General features: G+C 40.5%; 1 protein-coding gene across 2 annotated transcripts in view; it reads right to left on the reverse strand.

Moving 5' to 3' along the window:
• The window catches only part of COX10 (cytochrome c oxidase assembly factor heme A:farnesyltransferase COX10), a 110,494-nt gene that overhangs the window by 82,173 nt on the left and 7,745 nt on the right, over positions 1–20,576 (reverse strand). For both annotated transcript variants that reach the window (XM_083352351.1, XM_083352352.1), the window contains exon 4: positions 15,868–15,992. In XM_083352351.1, coding sequence (XP_083208477.1) covers positions 15,868–15,992 — 125 coding nt within the window. The remainder of the gene's footprint in view (positions 1–15,867; positions 15,993–20,576) is intronic.

Here is a 20,576-nt window from a genome sequence, read left to right on the forward strand (position 1 = left end):
GGCAGAAGAAACAAATGTTCAAATACATCTAAATCCCACAGACCTACTGCTTCCTACTGCAGAGAAAATAAGGCATTCCATTTCTAGCCAGCATAGACACAGGATGATGGGAAATGTGGTCCATGACACCCAAAAGACATTAATTTGGATAAGGCTGGATTAAATTATAAAAGAGCAGATGAGAGGAAGTAGAAGCAAGAAACACTTTCCACGACAAAATAATTGGGGGGGGGAAAGAGAGTTGACTCGGCCTTTTAATTTCAACTCAGGCCAATTCCTCTTAACTTCCCATTATCTATTATCATTCTATTATCAGCTGGATTTTAGGGAGGGGAGGTGGCAAGAATAGACCACAAAGCCAATCTGCAAGTTTGCTCCCTCACCTGCCTGCACACCACCTCCCTGATGCAGTGTGTGTGTGTGTGTGTGTGTGTGTGTGTGTGTATGAGAGAGAGACAGAGAAGAGAGGTGGGGAGAGAGAGAGAGAGAGAGAGAGAGAGAGAGAGAGAGAGGGAGGGAGGGAGGGAAGAGATCCCCTTTTGGAAGTTTGCTTACTCTTGTTTGCAACACTCCCCATTCCCCACACTTCTGCTTCCCTGTTGGCTCAATCTCTCTCTCTCTCTCTTCACACTCACACAAAAACTCTCCCTGCTTTCTGGCCCTTCTCACTCTTTTCCTCCAGCTGCACCTGAATGGAGTGGGAGGAGATTAAAAAAAGAGGGGGGGAGAAAGGAGGAAGCTCCCCTTTTTTTAACACCTCAGCTTCCTCCCCCCTCTTTCTCTCTCTCTCTCTCTCTCACACACACACATAGATTCCTCCTGCTTTCTCCTCCTTCTCACCCTTTCTCCCCACAGAGGGTCACACATTGCTGGCCACTGGCAGCTCCAGGCTCTAGCTCTGCATCCAGTGAGAGTGCTGTGTTCCCCTCTCCGGCCCTACCACGTGGCAGAGAGGGAGGGCAACCGGGAGCCAGCCAATGCTCAGCTTGTGCCACCGCATGTTCCCATCTCTGTGCCTTTCATCCCACAGGCCGGGCATGCCCTGGGCACTAGGCTTACAGAACGCCATGGCCCAAGTGAGGAAAGGCGTGCCCGGCAAAGCAGAGCCGGACAAGTAGAGGCCCAGCAAAGCGGAGCATGGCCGGGCATGACAGGGTTAGGCTGGGAGGGGCAGGTTAGGGTGGGGTGAGGCAAATGAGCTGCAGCTGCTGCTGCACACCCCCAGCCCCCGAGCACTCGCCATTTCATATGTGTGCACCAGGAGGGCGTCCAGCCAGGTCAGGGTGGGATAGGGCTGGGGCAGTGGGGGCTGGTCCCTTGCCATTTCTGGAACAGCCCCAGGGACCAAATCTGGGCCCTCCGCGAGCCAGATCCAGATCTAACCCGCAGGCTGTGCCTGCTCTAAACAGTATTATGCACAATGTTAGGGAGATGTTTGTGTAAGTATGTTAGAGATGGAAACTTAAATCAGTCCAGAAAAAAGTTAATAAAAGTAAATTATTGCTAACATTTTAGCAGCTGTTATTCAATACAACATTTACTGTTTTGCTCAGATAAAAAGACAACACATTTTTATTCTCTGAGTACCACAAACTGGTATACTAGTTGGAAAACACCTTAATTTAACTATTTTTAATGGCTAAAATATGTAACTTCAGAATCAAACAGATGATTTACCTTGAAGATACAGCATGACACATCTGGTAATGAATAATGTGGTTTACCAAAAGACTGCTAAGAAATTCACAGCTGCAATTAATTTTCAGTTGGTTTTATCTGCTCCCCTAGCTGGCATACAATTTCACCTTGCCTTGCATTTTACTGTAATTTAGTTGAATTCACATATGAAAAACACCAATCGCTGCCCAAGAAAGTATATAACTTAGCAACTGTATTCTTTTCCTTAACCAGAGAAAATGCAGACTATTCAAATATTTTCAAACAATCGTCAATAAGCTTTCAAACGAGAAAAAGAGAGAGCATATTGTATTGTCAAGAAGTAGCTTTTATTCATCCTGATGCGTAATTAGTCAATTCCCGCCTTAGGGATGAAAGCCAGTTAAGTAACTTTGGGCCAGTCCCCACAATCCCCTCAGCCTTTTCTCCCAGAGTTATTGTTGTGGGGAAAATAGGAGGATGAAGGAATACTGGGAATGGTTACCACCTTATTTATAAATCAAATAAAGCAGGAAATAATGAAACAAACAAATACTCAAAATTATATTTCCATACTGAATTATTTTTGGTGGCTTTGACTGAAGGTTACTTTTTCAAAAGGACTCTTTAAGACTCAGTTCACTACAGAACAGAAATATTTGTGAATGCATTTCTACTGAATCCTAATGCAGAAAATGTACTGAACTCTAAAATACTCATTTAACCCCAAAGTCCAACCTGTCTTTAAGGAATGCTTATAAAGTAGACAGTAACTTTAGGCTACTTTACTTTGTAGCAAGACATCAATGGCATATATGAGATATATTCCTTTGATCATGTTGCTGCTTCAAAAATGATCCAGAATATGTCATCCGTGTATGAAAATTTACACCAAGAAAAATGCTACAATGAATTCCACTTATGTCTATATTCCCTCATTAAAATGAAAGCCTTTGATATTTTCAAAAATAAATAATGCCTCGTTAGGCAGATACCACTTATTTCCAACTTATCCGGTTTATTAAAGCATACAAAATTACTAAAAGGTGGAAAGCAAGTATCACAAACATATCACGCAAACCCAAAAAATCTTGGGGATTTCACAGATGTTAATTTCTGCTTCTCCCTGTCTCTCTGGCAACCTAAAAACTAGAATTTTAGAGACTTTTTAAAAGCTCTCAAGTGAAATACTACAAAATTAAATTACACTTACTGCCTACTACATTTTTTGTTTTCTGATAGGGAGACAGCATTCCATTCTAAAACCACTAAACCTTATTAAGTTTGGAAGAAACACAGCTATTTCCTAACCACTTAAAGAACAAGAGGGTGTGACTGTCTATGGGGAAGGATGACTGAGTTTTGAAGTTCAATCATTAGTTCTATTAAGACACGAAGCAGACAGACTAAGAATGGCACAAGATGTAAATGAATGTTGGAGTAAAACAGCTTAATTTGACAGCTGTTTGACAACTGCAAAAAGAAACCTGACTTCAGACAATTGTCTAGAAATGAAACTATTAAACCAAAGAAATTCCCATGGAAATATATAACATATACTATAATAATTTTCCACATGAAAATATATAAATGTAGACTGGATTTTTTATTGTCTTTGAAGTTGGTAAGGTTAAAGTAATTTAAGAAGCACAAAGAACTGCAATGTACTGTATTTTATTTTTTTTAGATTATGGTATTTTGGAAAATAGAACCCCATTTCTGACAGATACCAAATAATTGTAAATAAGCATCTGTGACTTGTAATAATGTTTTTAGAAAATGCTTATAAGAATGAAAATTAGGCAATTCAGGACCAACTATTTAGCCTACCACTTCTAAATTTTGAAGTAGATAATAGTTCAGAGAGACTGTGGGGGCCTGGATGGTGGGCAACAGGCTTTGGCTGAACCCTGGCAAGACCGAATGGCTTTGGGTGCACAGAGCTTCAAGATCTAGAAGTTTAACCAACTTAGTTCTGGATGGAGTTGTGCTAGCCCAGAAAAACCCAGTCTGCAACTTGGGGGTATTCTTGGACTCGCAAGTCCTGCTCGAAGAGCAAGTGGAAGTCACAGCTAGGAAAGCCTTTGAACAACTTTGTCTTATGTGCCAGTTGCGGCCTTTCCTGGATCGGGAGTCCCTGTGCTCAATCATTCAAGCTTTGGTGATATCATGTCTGGGCTACTGCAATGCACTCTACATGGGGCTACCCTTAAAGATCATTTGGAAGCTTCAACTGGTGCAGAGTGAGGCGGTGCAGGCAGTTCTTGTGACCCATGTTACACCACTGCTCCACAAGCCACACTGGCTGCTGATCTGCTTCCGAGTGCAATTCAAGGTGTTGGTTATTAGCTTTAAAGTCCTGCAGGGCATGCCCAGTTACTTGAGGAACCCTATCACCCCACCCACTCCAGCTGTTTATGGCAGTTTACAACACCCCTTGATCACATGACCACGATTTATGAAGTTTTTGCTGGTAACCAGTGTTTAGTTCCAGTTTCCAGCAAAGGCGCCTGTTGTGGATAAAGGGCTTTCCTAACAACCACAGCAAAGTGGTTAGTGACCTAAGTGATCACCGCAAAAAAAAAAAGTTGTAAAATCGGATTGGTCATGTGGGTGTCTCAATTTATGACCAGCATGACATACGATGGAAATTCTGGTCATTTTCATTAACATCCTCTGTCAACGAAAATGTTCATTGAAGGATAAAGGCCAGAAAATTCTTCATCAGAAATTCTAAGGACACTCATGAAAATTAAATACCTTACAGGAAATACTGTACTTTTGAGACATGTACTACTACTGGGAACTTTATGGCCTTACCCATAAAGAAACTTAAATTGCTTACAATGAGAAAAACCTCAAAGTCAGAGAGGAGACAGCTAGGATTAAGCAGGCTGCTCTCTCTCTCTCTCTATCACACTTTAATTGTCTAAAATTTTGTAGAAGCTGGGATAAAACATCAGGCTGTACCTGTCACAAAGTGACAAGTTAAAGAGGGCAGATTCTAAGTTTGTGTTTAACTTTTCCCCCCAGTTATTAGCTCAGTCAGCTTGCCAAAAGTATTTGACAAATATTTTTGCAAAAGGGAACACTTCCAAGAAACTATTTTGTCTCCAGCACTATGTAATAAACAGAGGACTTACTTTCTGAACTGCTAATGCACCTTGTAAAAAGACTACCAGAACACACACACACATACACACACACACACACACACACCTTCTAAAGTTTTGAAAATGAAGAATTTAAATAAAGACTTTCAGTTTTGGAAGGTAAAACAGGGCTGAACAGGGTTGCCATAAATGGGAAAACAAGGTTGAATTTGGTTGCTATGTGTCTTTCTGACAAAATATGTTTTATATATAATAAGAAAGAAGCTAATTTTTTCTTAGTGACATTTCATGAAAGTAAATCCATAAATACTCATTTCTTTGCATGTGTACGGAACAGAGCAAAACAAAACAGTTAAAGATATTGTGCACTTACAAATTATACACATGACCTGGTGTCAAAACTATGTATAAAATAGTCTGATATTAGATTCCCATTATTAGAAAATGTTGCGCTAGTATTTCAGACGATGTTTCCTACTCTTCCCTTATGGTAGTGGTGAAAGTGGAGAGATTTGTTATATGACTGATTGCTTTAACTTCAAACAAGAATTAGTTGGGCAAGTAAGGCATTATATTAGCAGTGATAAAAATGATAGCACTATGGAAACTATGTTTTCATGATAAACAAAACGCAAACGCTCCTCAAAATTTAAGCCTGGGAAAAGACCAGAAAAAAATTGATGCTGCTAGTGTTTTTATGCTCATGGTATTAAATGTAACACACACTATCAGTCCTTGCAAGTAGGCCTGGGCAAGGACTATTGGAACTCTATGGTTATAGGTTAGTTACAGACATGTCAAACTCGCAATGTCACATGACGTCGCGCAACATATCAGGACGGTTTTGCCATTGCTGGCAATGGGGGGGGGTGCGGCTTCTGGATGATGTGTCCAGCCCGCAGGCCGGCAGTTTGACACCCCTGGGTTAGAATAATACACCTTTGCTTTGCACTTGTTAACAAACCTAATTATAGATTATAGATCTATATTATTCCTGCTATCTGTTTCTCATCCATACAGTGGAATGTCTTGTAGTAAAGAGATCACTTTAATTAAAATACACATTTCCTATGTAAAATTATTGGTGCATATTTTCTTATAAAAATAGTTTGCCAATTTATTCTTTGAATTATTATGATTTTATAAAATCATAAGACAGGCAAAGCTGGATAGATGATAGGTAGGTAGGCAGGTAGGTAGGCAGATAGATAGATAGATAGATAGATAGATAGATAGATAGATAGATAGATAGATAGATAGATAAATAGATAGATAGATAGAGATAGACCGACCAAAATTAAATCAGACCAAAATGTATGTTTTATACTTACTAATACCAGATTCCTAGTACGTTACACAAGAATGAAATAAATTTTATTCAGTCTAGATGCTTGCAACTAGAGTTCTCAAAATAAAAAAGCTCCAGAAAGGATAGTATGATTTTGTTTTGTTTTTCTTCTCCCACAAATTTGGCAGTTATTAAGGCAGTTATTAAGATACAGCCTACAGAATGAAACCTAATAATTCTTGTGTTTTAAGAGACTAGTATATTTTGGAATGCAAGGCCACTGTAGATTACATAGGCAGATTAATCTTATTAACTACTAAATTCCCTTTGTCTGATGTTATCTCTACATTTCATCACTGCTGCTCTTTAATATGTCTTTGTTCTTCCAGCCATCAGAGTTTACAGGAAAAATCTGGTGTGCATCTAAAAAGGAGGAAGGCAACTGAAGTGTTCCTGAAGATCCATCATAAAGGTAAATTGTTTCCCTCTCTCCACACTCCCACCTTAAAAAGGTTAGTTAAATGACAACACACTGTAGTTGTCTCAGACTCTAAAAAACATATGGAGAATATAGACTAACCGTGTTAGAACTAATTCATGCACACAAACATATGCAAGCCACTAAACCCAAGAGTAAATGTGCAACCTCTGGCAGTCAATGCTTAATTTAAAATCAGTCTGTAATAAGGTTTGCCCCCTTCATATAATTGTGAATCAATGGGCCAACCACATATGGATTACTGAAACTTGGCTGCATATGGGGTGGGACCCTGTCTCAGAGATATGCCCACCTTTTTTTTTTTTTTTTGCATGACACCAGCTCCGATTGTGGGGCAGGAATGGTATGCTACAGTCTGATGTGAAACTCTCTCTGTGAAGTTGGCCTGAATGAACAGAGAAGATTGCTGCTTTCATACATCCTCCCTCCTGCACAGCTATTTTCCTCCCTAAGAAGCTTGCCATTGTAAATGGGCTGGCAATAAAATCCCCAGACTTGTTTCTGGGGGTCTTCCAATTTGCCCTCCCTGGGCCCTTGATCAAAAGCTACTTTGGAATCCCATATCCACCATGGACTTGATCTATTGATGCCCTGACCTCTGCAAAGGCCACATAATAAATCTGGGTTGTGTATCAGGGCAGTGATAACATATTCTGACAAGGGGGGGGGGAGAGATTTATGTTAATCCCTTATTCCAAACAAATCATGGTCCCTGGTGGAAGGGCCTACTTAATTGATCCCTCCTAGTGCTTGATGCGGTCTTATTCTATTATGTAGGAGGAATCTTGAGTTGATTTGTTCTGATAAAGTCAATGAGGTTCTTGGGGCTTTAAGTATATTAGATCCCTGTCCAACCTGGCTGGCTAAGGCCTCCTGGGAGATGACTTATAGATGGATCCAGGTAATTTAGCCATTCATTGTTCAAGTGATGTTATCGCTTTTTCCCAATGTCTGGAGGCTATAAAGGTCTGGATGGGGAAGAACAGGCTTCAAGTCAACTCCAGCAAGACTGAATGGTGTGGGTTTTAAGGGAGATCCTTCTGGATTTGCAGCTTTGGTCAAGAGCAATTGGCAAGCATGGACAGTAGGTTCTTTGAACTAATTCATCTTACATGACTATCTATAGTAGCTCTGTGTCATTTTTCTGGAACAGGAGATATTGGTTCACAGTCACTATGTCTTAGTTACCTCCCAGCGGACTATTGTAATGTACTTTACTCACAACCTTCTTTAAAGGACTTTCAGAAATTGCAGCCAGTCTAGAATGCAGTTGTGTGAGCAGTTTTGGGTGCACCATGGAATGCCTAATGTAGCACTACTGTTTCACATGTTGAATTGGTTCCCAATGGGCTTCCAGATCTAAGTTAAGGTGCTAAAGCCCTTTGTGGTTATTTATGGGACCCCTTGTCCATAGTTCTCTCTATCTCACCAGATATCTCCAGGTTGTCTTGTAAAGCAATGTTATTTGGTAGGATCTAAGAAGCGTGCTCCCTTGTCTCTCTGCCTTTTCTACCTTCTCTCATGTAGCACGTGCTTTATGGAATGCATCTTCCCTTCATTTTCGTAAAAAGAAATCTATTAGTATTTGTTAGAAGAGACTCTGTAATGGAAACAAATCTAAGACTTCTTTTTTGCAAGTTTTTTTTTTAACAAATGAAATGAGTGCCTAAACAATACATTTTAGCTTAGGAACATTCCCAGTGAACTGAACACATCACAAAAATTGTACTGTAAATTGTTTCCTTGACATTCAGAGCTCCACTATTAAATACTTATAACTTTCACCAAAGTTGAAAACTGTTTAAAAAAAAATACAGCTGAGAGCTACAAAGTTATGAGACTGCAAGCAACCTGAACATTGGTCCACTCTAGTGGTCTGAAAGCACATAAGTAAATAAAGTAGTATCAAAAAGAGAAAAACCAATATGATCTTCTTTACTTTATTATCGTTATTTTGTTGGTTTATAAAGCCATTTAACTTGGCTTATAAAATAAACCCAGAGACCAAATTATAGAAAAGTCTCCCCACCTTCGCCTGCATGCTCCATGGGTATCCATAACATGCTTATAACTCAAGATGTCTTCTCACATCATTCACTAATTTATTTCATTCTACCGAAGATACTTTATCAAGTTTCAGTCACAGGTCAAATAATTCATGCTTTGGAAAGATGATCTCTGCTTTTAAAATTTATTGTACTTATGGAGGTTGGGTCTCTAAGTGCTTGTCATTTTTACGGCTTATGATTGAGCCATTCTTCCTCAATATTGAAGATTTCTTCATGCTCACTTGATCTTGTGGAGTTCCAGTTATGAATTATACGACTCATAAGTTATGAGTCTCACAGTAACCACTAATGAAGCCTGCCAAGCAGTTAAATATCAAAGCAACATATATCAGAACTTTTTTGAGTACAGAGATAGATTCCAGCATTGCACTTCCCAGATATTTATTACATACTGTAAATTACATCATCGGCTGCCTCCTACACCGACAGTCTTGTACTGCAGAACTTAAACATCAGGTTTTAATAACCACAACTTGGAATCTTTTGATCATCAGAGAAAGATGAAAGGAAAAGCTGCCTGCTGCAGGCCCTCTGCTCAGTCAAAACAAAAAGAAACTTCAGAGAAAATCAGAGATGCATCAGGTGTTAATCTCAAATGAAATACACAGAAGTCAGGCGCATTCTCTCCCCATTTTCTGTTCATTCAAAAATATCGCTAGGCTACGAGTTCTATTTTTTAAAGTATTTCATCGATGGATGACAACGTATGGCCTGTAACTGGAAAGGTTTATCCAGATTAAATTGAGACATACTCACAAGATCAAATTTCACCTTTACTCCTGGGAAATACAAGACTTTCTTTTTAAAGAGAGCCAAATGCAGGTTGTCATGCTAAATAAAGTCTTCTCAGCATTTTCTAAACCGAGGACAACAAGCCGATTTTCTCCCTCTCAATTTATGAAATATGGGCAGTTATTTGGGCTACATTTTCCAATACTCCAGTCAATACAATCTGATAAAAGATCACTAGGAAGTTACTTACTTTTTAGGTTTCTTGCTTTTGATTTTTTCCTACAAAAAATTAAAGTCATATCATTCACCCACCTAACTGATTTAGGTGAATAAGTGATATGGTGGTGACCGAGCACCGGCAGGAGGCTGGCTTCCTTTTGGCATGATGTATTTCAGTTGGAGAAGCGAAAGGCTGACTTGATACAGAAAGAGAAGCCAAGAATAACAGAGATTAACTCTCTGTTAATCCTTTTTACTACTCACCTGTAGTGAGTAAGAATAAAATTTAGCTATGGGAGAAAAGGGCGGCCGCCGGGGCACTTGACTGTGTTGTACCCTTGCGACCTCTGACCCGGCGCAGATCCCGTTGGGCTCCATGGTTCTCTGTGGAGCTCCGGGATATGAAGCGTCGGAGACGAGGTCTAGAGAGCGGTTGGACGTCCAGCGGGTCCGAATCTGACCGATTGCAGCTAAGAACCTTTATAAGGTCTTATCTTGCGGCGATAAGGACGGCGAAGTCTAACTACTTTGCTGCCCTTATCGCGTCCGCAGATAATCACCCGGCTGCCCTGTTTAGGGTAACTCGCTCCCTCCTTAATCAGGAGGTGAGGGAGGATCCCTTATGGGGATGAGCCAAGGAGTTTAGTCATCATTTGGTGGACAAAATCGCTCAGATCCGGACCGGTCTGGACTCTGACTGGGCAGAGTCTGATGTGGAGGAATCGGACGGTCTTGAGCATGTTATCTGGACTGAGTTCGATCCTGTTTCCCCTGATGATGTGGACAGGATCATGGGGAGGCTGAGCACCACCACCTGTTTGTTGGATCCGTGCCCCTCCTGGCTAGCTTATGCGGCCCGGGAGGGGACACGAGGCTGGTTCCATGCAGTAATAACTGCTTCTTTGAAGGAGGGTGTCTTCCCTGCCGCCTTGAAGGAGGCGGTAGTGAGACCCCTCCTCAAGAAGCCTGCCCTGGACCCGGCTGTTTTAAACAACTATCGTCCAGTCTCCAACCTTCGCTTTTTGGTGAAGGTTGTTGAGAGTGTGGTGGCGCATCAGCTTCCTCTGTTCCTGGAGGAAACTGATTATCTGGACCCGTACCAATTGGGTTTCAGGCCCGGATACAGCACGGAGACGGCATTGGTCGCGCTGGTGAATGATCTCTGGCGGGCTCGGGACAGGGGTTGTTCCTCTGTCCTGGTCCTATTAGATCTCTCAGCGGCTTTTGATACCATCGACCATGGTATCCTACTGCAGCGTCTCAGGGGGTTGGGAGTGGGAGGCACCGTTTTACGGTGGTTCTCCTCCTATCTCCTGGGCCGTTCGCAGTCGGTGTTGACGGGAGGGCAGAGATCCGCCCCGAGGCCTCTCATTTGTGGAGTTCCTCAGGGGTCGGTTCTCTCGCCCCTCCTGTTCAACATCTATATGAAGCCGCTGGGTGAGATCATTCGTGGTTTCGGGGTGGGGTATCATCAGTATGCTGATGATACCCAACTTTTTCTTTCCACCCCGAACCAATCCAGCGATGCCCTCGCCGTGATGTCCCGGTGCCTGGAGGCGGTCCAGGTCTGGATGGAGAGAAACAGGCTTCGTCTCAATCCCGCCAAGACTGAGTGGCTGTGCATATCGGCATCTCGGGTCAACCAGACTATTCCATCTCTAACGATGGGGGGTGAGGTGTTACCCCCCCTGTTGATAGGGCTCGCAACTTGGGCATCCTCCTGGATTCACGACTCAATTTTGAAGACCATATAGGAGCCGTGACCAGGGGGGCTTTTGCCCAGGTTCGCCTGGTGCGCCAGTTGCGACCCTATCTGGACCAAGATGCCCTACGCACAGTCACTCATGCGCTCGTGACCTCCCGTTTAGACTACTGCAACGCTCTCTACATGGGGCTGCCCTTGAAGACCACTCGGAGGCTTCAGCTGGTGCAGAATGCGGCCGCGCGAGTTGTGATGGGGGTTTCCCGATACTCCCATGTAACACCTCTACTCCGCGAGCTGCATTGGCTTCCGGTTGCCCTCCGGGTGAGATTCAAGGTGCTGGTGATGACCTATAAAGCCCTAAATGGCTTGGGTCCGGGATATCTGAGGGAGCACCTGCTGTCGGCATCAAGCTCCCTTCGTCCAGTGCGCTCCCACAGGGAGGGTCTTCTCAGGGTGCCACCGGTAAGAGATTGCCGGCGGGTAACACCCAGGGATAGGGCCTTCTCAGTGGGTGCGCCTGCCCTTTGGAACCAGCTGCCAGTGGAGCTGAGGACTGCCCCCGACCTCCGTTCATTCCGCCGGGGCCTGAAGACCTGGCTCTTCGAGCTCTCTGGCCCAGGCTGAGGATTAATCTTATTTTAACTGGGGTTTTATTTAGACAGGGACACATATAATTTCTTTTAAAATTTGTTTTTAACTTTAGTATTTTGGTTTTTTAATCACCCTGTAAACCGCCCTGAGTCCTTCGGGAAAGGGCGGTATACAAATGTAATAAAATAAATAAATAAATAAATAAAATGCCATTATGCAACAAAAAAGTGTCATTATGCAACAAAATGTAAAGTTCCATTTTCATACATATCCATGCTAATTAAACAGAAAGTGAAAACTGAATTGACCATCAATATTTGAATTAACCATAAGTATTAGTTTATTAACTGAAGTTATTTAAAAATTGGAAAGTATGGAAAAAATGTATCAAAAAGGAGAGGCGAAATCAATACTGGATATTGTTAAAATTAAACACCTAAGAATCCTTTGCAAATAAAATTTTCTGCTGAACAAATAGGCAAAAAAAAAAATGAAATCGGAAAGCTTCCCCATTGATTAAATTCTAAAGTCAAGCACCAGAAAGTGAAACAAAGCTGAATTTCTTGCTTATCACTGATATTTTCTCTTTCATTTTTACTCCCATCTCACCCCAATGGGATTGACCTCTCCACTCACGCCAGCAGTATAGGCACACGCTGCAGACCCACCCTGTCAGTCAGGAGAAGAGCCTTTTCTGCTGTGGCTCTCGCACTCTGGAACATCAGATCCCTTGAGGTGATCTGCCCCCATCCTCTTCACCTTCTGAACGGGCTTTAAAACTTTTGGCTCTGCCGATTGGCCTGGGGACCAGATAGGAGAATGCCACTGTAGAAGTGGTTAGTTGATTAAATAGTAGATCTCACCTCCTACCCATTGTATATTGCCCCCTACTTTGGCCCATTCTTTGTTAATTTTAGGGTTATATTTATTTATTATTTTAATGTTATAACAAAGAATTTTAGAGGTAAAGAACTATTGTGAATTACAAAATATAAAAACTACAGGTGAAGCAAAAGAAACAACACAGTTAAATTGAGTCAGATACAACTTCTGTTCCAAAACAATTTATCTGGAATTAAATGCCAGGGAAATTGTTTTGGAATAGAAGACATATTGATCCATTTAAGTGTATCATTTATTTTGCTTTATCCATAGTTTTTGAACAATAAAACATTCCATGTACATCACACTGACTTTTTAAAAGGGTTCTATATTTAAGGATATACTGCTAGAGTAGGAAATATAATTAGCATACACAAAAAATCCAGATGGAGGAATTAACACAAAGGAAAGCTCTTTTTCTCTGCAGCTTTAGAAGGCCTTCCAGAGTCTTCTTGCTAAAACTATTTCTAGTCCTCCAGATGATGACCTGCTGCCAAAAGCCTCAGGGATTGACGAAGAGGACTGTTCAGCTCTCTGCCCCAAAGTCTCTGCCCCAAAGAAGAGGAAGTGACAGAAACTTCCTATTGAGGGCAATCTAAGCAGCACTCCATCAAACACATATTTTAACAGGTGTACAGTAATCATTATTGGATGATAAAACATGCTTTTACATAGGACACTAATGGTGAATGAAAAAAATGAAAAGGAGAAAAGCAACTATGCACCTTTAACTTTTTAAAAATAGGTATTAAAACAGAGAGACCTCCAGGAATAGCACATCAATCTTGCATACAGTCGTTTTCATACATCATTACAATTAAATAAAGTCAATTGTAATATACAGTTGTAACTATCAGTCTTCCCATAATTTTTCTCTATGTACTGAATCAAAGCCACTTTAAAATCGACAAAGGCAACATAAATCAAAAGCCTAATCAATGCCCTGAACAAATGTTGGCCAACTAAACCTGAGTCATCATCATACCTTGAATTAGTCAATCAACGAATTACATCTGCCTGGTATATTCTTTGCTAATAATATTTAAAGGCGCTATTGAATGAAAATGGAACAGATAACTCCTTTTACCTTTCTTAACATGGAACATTATTCCATAGGCCCGGAAGAAATGGACAATGTGTATGAATAGGAAGAAAAATCTCCCTTCTATTGATCCAGGCCATTCATGCTTTGAAAACAGCAAAAGGAGGAATACCAGAAGTGAACAACTGACTATGGAAATACTTTGGATTCTTTAATCATGGTATGAATTTCTATGAAGACAGATACCTGACAAGAAATGGAATATACCTCAAGAAGCATATAACGGGAAGATACTTTGTAAGTCTGATCCAAAGGTCTTTAAACTGAATCCTATGCCAGGCAGAATGGACTACCAATCTGTCCAGTCTGGACATGGCATTTGGGACACAGTAGTAATGTATTGCTCATTGGAGAGTAGGTTGCACTAGAAGATCTCAAAGGTATGTTCCAATCCTTATGTTTTATGATTATATAAACTTTACTTTCCAGAATCTACTATCATGTCTGAAAAACACATGTTCTCAATTAAGACTACTACTATTACTACTCTATTTTTACATGATGAGTCTGCAGATTGTGCATGCATCCTTATTCCCTTTCATGCATCTTTTCAATTAGCCAGTGTTTATTTATTTATTTATTTAATTTAATTTGTATACCGCCCTTCTCCCGAAGGACTCAGGGCGGTGAACAGGGCCATAAATACCAAAATAACCAAAATACAAAATTAAAAACAAATTAAACCTTAGTGCCCAAATGTAAAAATAAATTATATTAAAACAATAATTAAAACCCAAACCCATCAGACCAGGCCGGCTTGTTCAAACAAATAGGTTTTTAGATCACGTCGGAAGGAGCGAAGGTCAGGAGCCATCCGGAGCTCAACCGGTAAACGGTTCCAAAGGTCAGGTGCACCCACAGAGAAGGTTTAGTCAGCTAAACCTTAATATCAACTAACCTTAAAATTAAATATAGTTTAATTAAAATCAGCTTGATTTAGAATAAACCATAATTTGAATTAATTATAGTTTGAGGGTTGGACATAATTCTAAGATACAATTACTTTAAAATGAAAATTAAGCCTTCTGGTAGACTTTTCTTGGCTTGGAATGGAGAACTACAAGAGGCTTAGAGTCATATATGTAAAGATAAGAAGTTATTTAGTGATACATTTTAATGAATGAGTTTATTTTTATACACCTATCATTTCTTTCAAATTCTTTTTAAATTCATTCCAATGTAGCTGAACTCTCTAAATTGGAAATTAAGAAATAGCATGCAGAATGCATACAAAAGCTTCATTTCTTTTTCAGGGGTGGGTGGGGAGGGGATATTCCCAAACTGTTTTTTAAACCTTAAAAAAGAAAGTTTGGATTCATTAGTGATACCTGATGGAATGATAGGCAATACTTCAAATGTCTATGGAGATTCTCACTCATCCAGGCCAGGGCTGTCCCCAAAGCGCTTTTTTCAAAAAGTAACTGGACTTTATTTTTCAGGAAAAACGAAGTCCAATTGCCTTTTGGGAAAAAAAAACCACTTTGGGGCAATGCTTCAAAGTATCCTTTATGTGCTTGGATTAGGTGGCTATGGGATCCTCCATATCATACTATTCCAAAGCCTGTTATAACTAAAATGCCAATGGAACTAAAGACATATGTGTGATGTCTGTATAGCACTACAAAGCTTAAGAAAGTTTGATTTTATGCACAACTTCCTATACATCTGACTTTGCAAGAAAAAACTGAGTTGTACAACACATTACGAGTTTCCTCCAATTTAAATTTGTGCTCCTAGGCATGTACTACTTGCATTACAGACATTAGACGATAATAGATTTGAGAACTCTGCTAAGATCTAACTGTACCTTTAGCTTTATACAATTCGTTCCTTTTGTACTGTGCATAACTGATACCACTTGTCTGCTTTAATTCACATTTTCCTAACATAAAAAATCCTGTCCACTTGCTTACCTTTTGATTCACCATAATATTACCTCAATAGTACAGACAAAAACTTTTAAGTTGCTTCTGAACTAAACATGTGAAAAAACTATAAATAAAACGCTGACCTGATTAATGGAATTAGCTGCACACGATGACAGGCCTGTTCCAAGTGTGACCAATAGGAAGCAGCTTAAGTCAAACGGCACAGGTGCAAGCGCAAATCCAGCTGAAGCCGTACCTAAAACCAGGACTGTGATACAAACAAACGATTCAGCACTAATAAACTAACAGAAGATAATTTATACTTTTACATCCATTACACATTACACATCAGTTACATTATCAATAAGGTAGTAATGGACAATAATGGACAGCAGTGCTATATTTGTGGAAGAGCAACAATCCTGCCTTTTGCCTTAACAGAATGCAGGAAAAACAGGGCAAATTCTGATTAACTGGTTCCAGTATTTTCAAATAAGTAGCGTTGCTACAAAAAGGTTACCACCTTTCCAGCGGGATGGAAAATGGGGATCATGATCATGTGATCAAAATTCAGCTGCTTAGCAACTGGTACATATTTATGGCCATTGCTGTGACCCAAGATCATGTGATCACTCTCTGCAACTTACTGACAAGTGAAGTCCATGGGGAACTTAACAACAGGGTTACTGACTTATCAACTGCAGTGATTCACGTAACAACTGGGGCAAGAAGACATAAAATGGGGCAAAACCCACTTAACAAATGTCTCAGTTAACAACAAAAGTCTTGGGTTCAATTGTGGTCGTAAGTCGAGGACTGCCTGTACTGACAGTTATTCATCCACATTTTATCTGTATTTATTCATCCACATTTACAGGCCACTTGACTCTGTAGCAACTCTTGATGGCTTATGAACAAATAGAACATTATAGAAATAGGTGGGAACAGCTAAAATTACAAATGGCGTATGTTGCTGACTTCCCTATTTTTTGATTTTTATCAAGTTTTGCTATACGTACCAGGTTTCCATTAATAAGGCATATATTTTCTTTTAAACTGCGACTAGAAGTTTAATTAAAACTTATCAAGGAGACTGCTTTAAACTTATGTATAATAGCAAGACACTAGCCCATTTACAAGTAGGGAAATGAGGAGCAGTCTGTGTAACACTATTATTCTAATGCCCCCAAGGAATCCTAGCACACCAGAGCCAGTGTTCTAATTAAAGTCTTCATTGATTTCTCCAAGTTAATTTCATTGCAACTTATCAGGATCTCATTAAAGTAGCTGTAATACATTCTACTTTATCCAATTGGGTGGCTATTGCTGTAAGCTGGCTCAGTACCTTATACCCATAAACAAAGTTCTTATATCAAGTGCATCATCTCAGTCTTTATAAAGCAAATAAACATGTCTTTACATTTCAGGCTGACTGTTACAAGTATTCTCATGTTAAGCTTCCTATAGCTTCTTGAAGGATATCGTTCTCACAGAACATGGTGAACTTACCCCAGATAATGAACACAAGCATTTCATATATTGATTAATTATAACTTCTGCATACCATAGACTCCATCAGGATTCCTGAAGCTTTATGCACATCAAGAATAAAGCAATCATAAAGCCCTACAAAGAGCATTATCACCTTTGGCATCCATTTCAGGAACAATTGCATAATACTCTCTGGAACAATTTGACTTGACCACCCTGTTAAAAATCAGCAGGGAGAGTTCAGTCTGAATTTCTAAAAGTAAGGAGTTCCTTACGAATGGAAAACATATTCAAGAGCCATTGTTTCCTCACTCTCCTTCCCTAAATCTCAAGTCTTAAGCTTCCTAATAGGGAAGAATATTCTATTCAGAGTAGGAAATCTTCTAAGTACCTAGGAATTGAACCACATGGGGCTCTAGAGGTGACAACCCACTCTCTGAACTGTACTTGGAAACTGAATGGCAATCAGTAAGGTACCTCAACATTGGTGGTATATAGAGTATCCCAGAGGCTTTCACTCACCAGAAGATGGGCTTCTGCATTATGTACTAACTACAGTTTCCAGACAGTCCCTAAAGGCAGCCCCATGTAGAATATCAATCAGTAGTCCTTGCTAGAGGTGATAAGGTCATGGGTGATTATTGTCAGGACCTCATACTCCAAAGAGAACTATAACTGATATACCAGTTGAATTTGTACAAACACCCCTACCCAGGCCTTCCACTTTTGTATCTAGTAGTAACGATGGATCTAGGATGACTCTTCAGTCACAGATTTGTTCCTTAAAGAACATTGTTATCTGGCAGTGTTAATTTGTCTACAGTAATAACATCAGACGAACAATAATCGGATCAAATTTTAAAAATAGTACCTCTATTTACAGTAAAAAAGGTAAAAGTTCCCCCACACATGCGTGCTAGTCATTTCCAACTCTAGGGGCCGGTGCTCATCTCCGTTTCAAAGCCGAAGAGCCAGCACTTGTCCGAGGACTAGACACCAAAGGCGCACGGAATGCTGTTACCTTCCCACTGTAGTGGTCCCTATTTTTCTACTTGCATTTTTACGTGCTTTCGAACTGCTAGGTTGGCAGAGCCTGGGACGAGTAACAGGCGCTCACTCTGCTACGCAGCACTCAGGATTCGACCCGCCAAACTGCCGACCTTCTGATCGACAAGCTCAGCGTCCTAACCCACTGAACCACCGCGTCCCTTAATAATAACATCAGTAATAACATCAGCCGAACAATAATCGGATCAAATTTTAAAAATAGTACCTCTATTTACAGTACAAGGGTTTAATTTCAGTTTGTTCCTTCCTGCACACAGCATAAGGAATGGCCTTGAAGGACTTGTGGAAGTCACTATCAAGGCAATGGTCAGAACAGCAGAGCTGGGGCCTAGGGCAAGAAATTAGTTTTGGAAAATGCCTCAGACAAGCCCTTCCCTAGTATATGAGGGAAGCAAGAAGCACATTCAGTCTTGCAAGATTATGTTACTATAGCCAGCTATTACAGTAATAGTCCTGAGTTATATGGCATTGGATACTTATTCTGGCCTACTTGTAGGCTGATACTTCTCTTCCAGTCCTTCAGAGCCTCCAGACATTGGGTCAAGACTTCCAACCTGGGTAACGATGTTTATCTGAATATTATCATCTCACCCTATCCAGCCGACTGACATCCCCCAAAGTTTTCATATGCCTAAAAAGTAGGGGTAAAAAGGCATGTATCTTGTTTTTAAAGGAACTTTAAAGGAAATTCTGGGATTGCCTTTCAGCTTCCCACCTCCTGACTAAATCTACTCAGTTAGGCATCAGTGGAACCAATGTAGTATACTACTGGTGGTCCTTATTTAAAGGTTCTGTTTGGGATTGACAACTTATAAATCACTTGACCACCACTGTACTTTCTGGTTGAAAAGACGCAAGACTAACCAGTTTCTCACTTTCGGCTTTTGTTTGCCTCCTAACTACTCCCTTACCCTTTGGAATACTCAAGTCTAGCTTACTGTTGTGTACACATCAAAAGCAATGCAATCAATCACAACTTGAGCCTAGGTGCACTAGGCAACCAACATGCTTTCTTCTTGAATTCTCTTCCTCTCCAATTTCTCTGCTCTGTGAGGGTAGGAAGAGGTGGGGGGGAAGCAAGCAATCTCTCCTTTGCTTGAGCCTTATCCCCCACATTGCAGAGCAGAGAGATTGGAGACAAGGATTTCAAGCGAGTAAGTTGTTTGCTCTTTTAGACATCAAAAGAAAAAAAAATGACCTATGACAAATCCTTGCACTTACTGTGTAAGCACTGCAGAATCCCCGCAGTCATGTGATCAAAATTTGGAAGCCTGGCAACCAGCATATCATTCCAGAGTTACATGACAGCAATTCACAACCCTTCCTAACCAGCTTCTGACAAGCAAAGTCAATGAGGGAAGTCAGATTCACTTAATAATCATGTGACTCACTTAATGACCGTAACAAAAAAGGTTGTAAAATCAGGTATTTCTCATTTAATGATCACCTCCCTTAGTGATAGAAATTCAGTCCGAATTGGAGTTACATTTGCTCTTGCATACCTGAGAATAACACAAGCACGCTGGCAGCAGAAAAGAGTCAGAGAGAATTCCTATTTGAAATTGATTGGAAAGAAAAAGATTTCAAGATAATTCTGTAAGAGGTTTGCATAGTTTTCCCACAGCTTCCAGCCCTGGGCTTTCTTGCAGTCCCTTTCTTTCCAATCAATCTCTCCCTGTGAAGGGAGAAAAAAGGGGGAAAAAAGCAGGTCAGGCACAGGACAATACATACTGACTGTAATGGTGACCACGCGACTAAAATATAGGGCAAAGGTTGTAAATGGGCCGTTAATTTATTTTTTCCCAGCACCACTGGAACTTCAAATGATTTCTGAACAAAAGGTCAGTAAATGAGGAATACCTGTGCTCATACTTACCAAAACGTAGAAGTAGAAGTAGCTCTCGGCTTACAATAGTTCATTTAGTGACTGTTCAAAGTTACACCATCACTGGAAAAAAGTGACGTATGACCATTTCTCACACTTATGACCAATACAGCATCCCTACGGTCATGTGACCTGCATTCGGATGCTGGACAACTGGTTCACATTTATGATGTTTGTAGTGTCCTGAGGTCACGTGATCACCTTTGGTGTCCTTCTGACAGAGTCAATGGGGAAGCCAGATTCACTTAACAACCGCGTTAGTAATTTAGCAACTGCCGTGATTCACTTAACAAATGTGGTAAGAAAAGTCGTAAAAAAAGGCACTTAAGCTACATAAATTTTGGGCTCAATTGTGGTTGTAACAGTCAAAGACTACCTATAGTGGAATGCCATTAAGCGGTCGAAAAA

This window comes from Vipera ursinii (assembly GCF_947247035.1).
Source record: "Vipera ursinii genome assembly, chromosome: 2".
NCBI classification, from domain to species: domain Eukaryota; kingdom Metazoa; phylum Chordata; class Lepidosauria; order Squamata; family Viperidae; genus Vipera; species Vipera ursinii.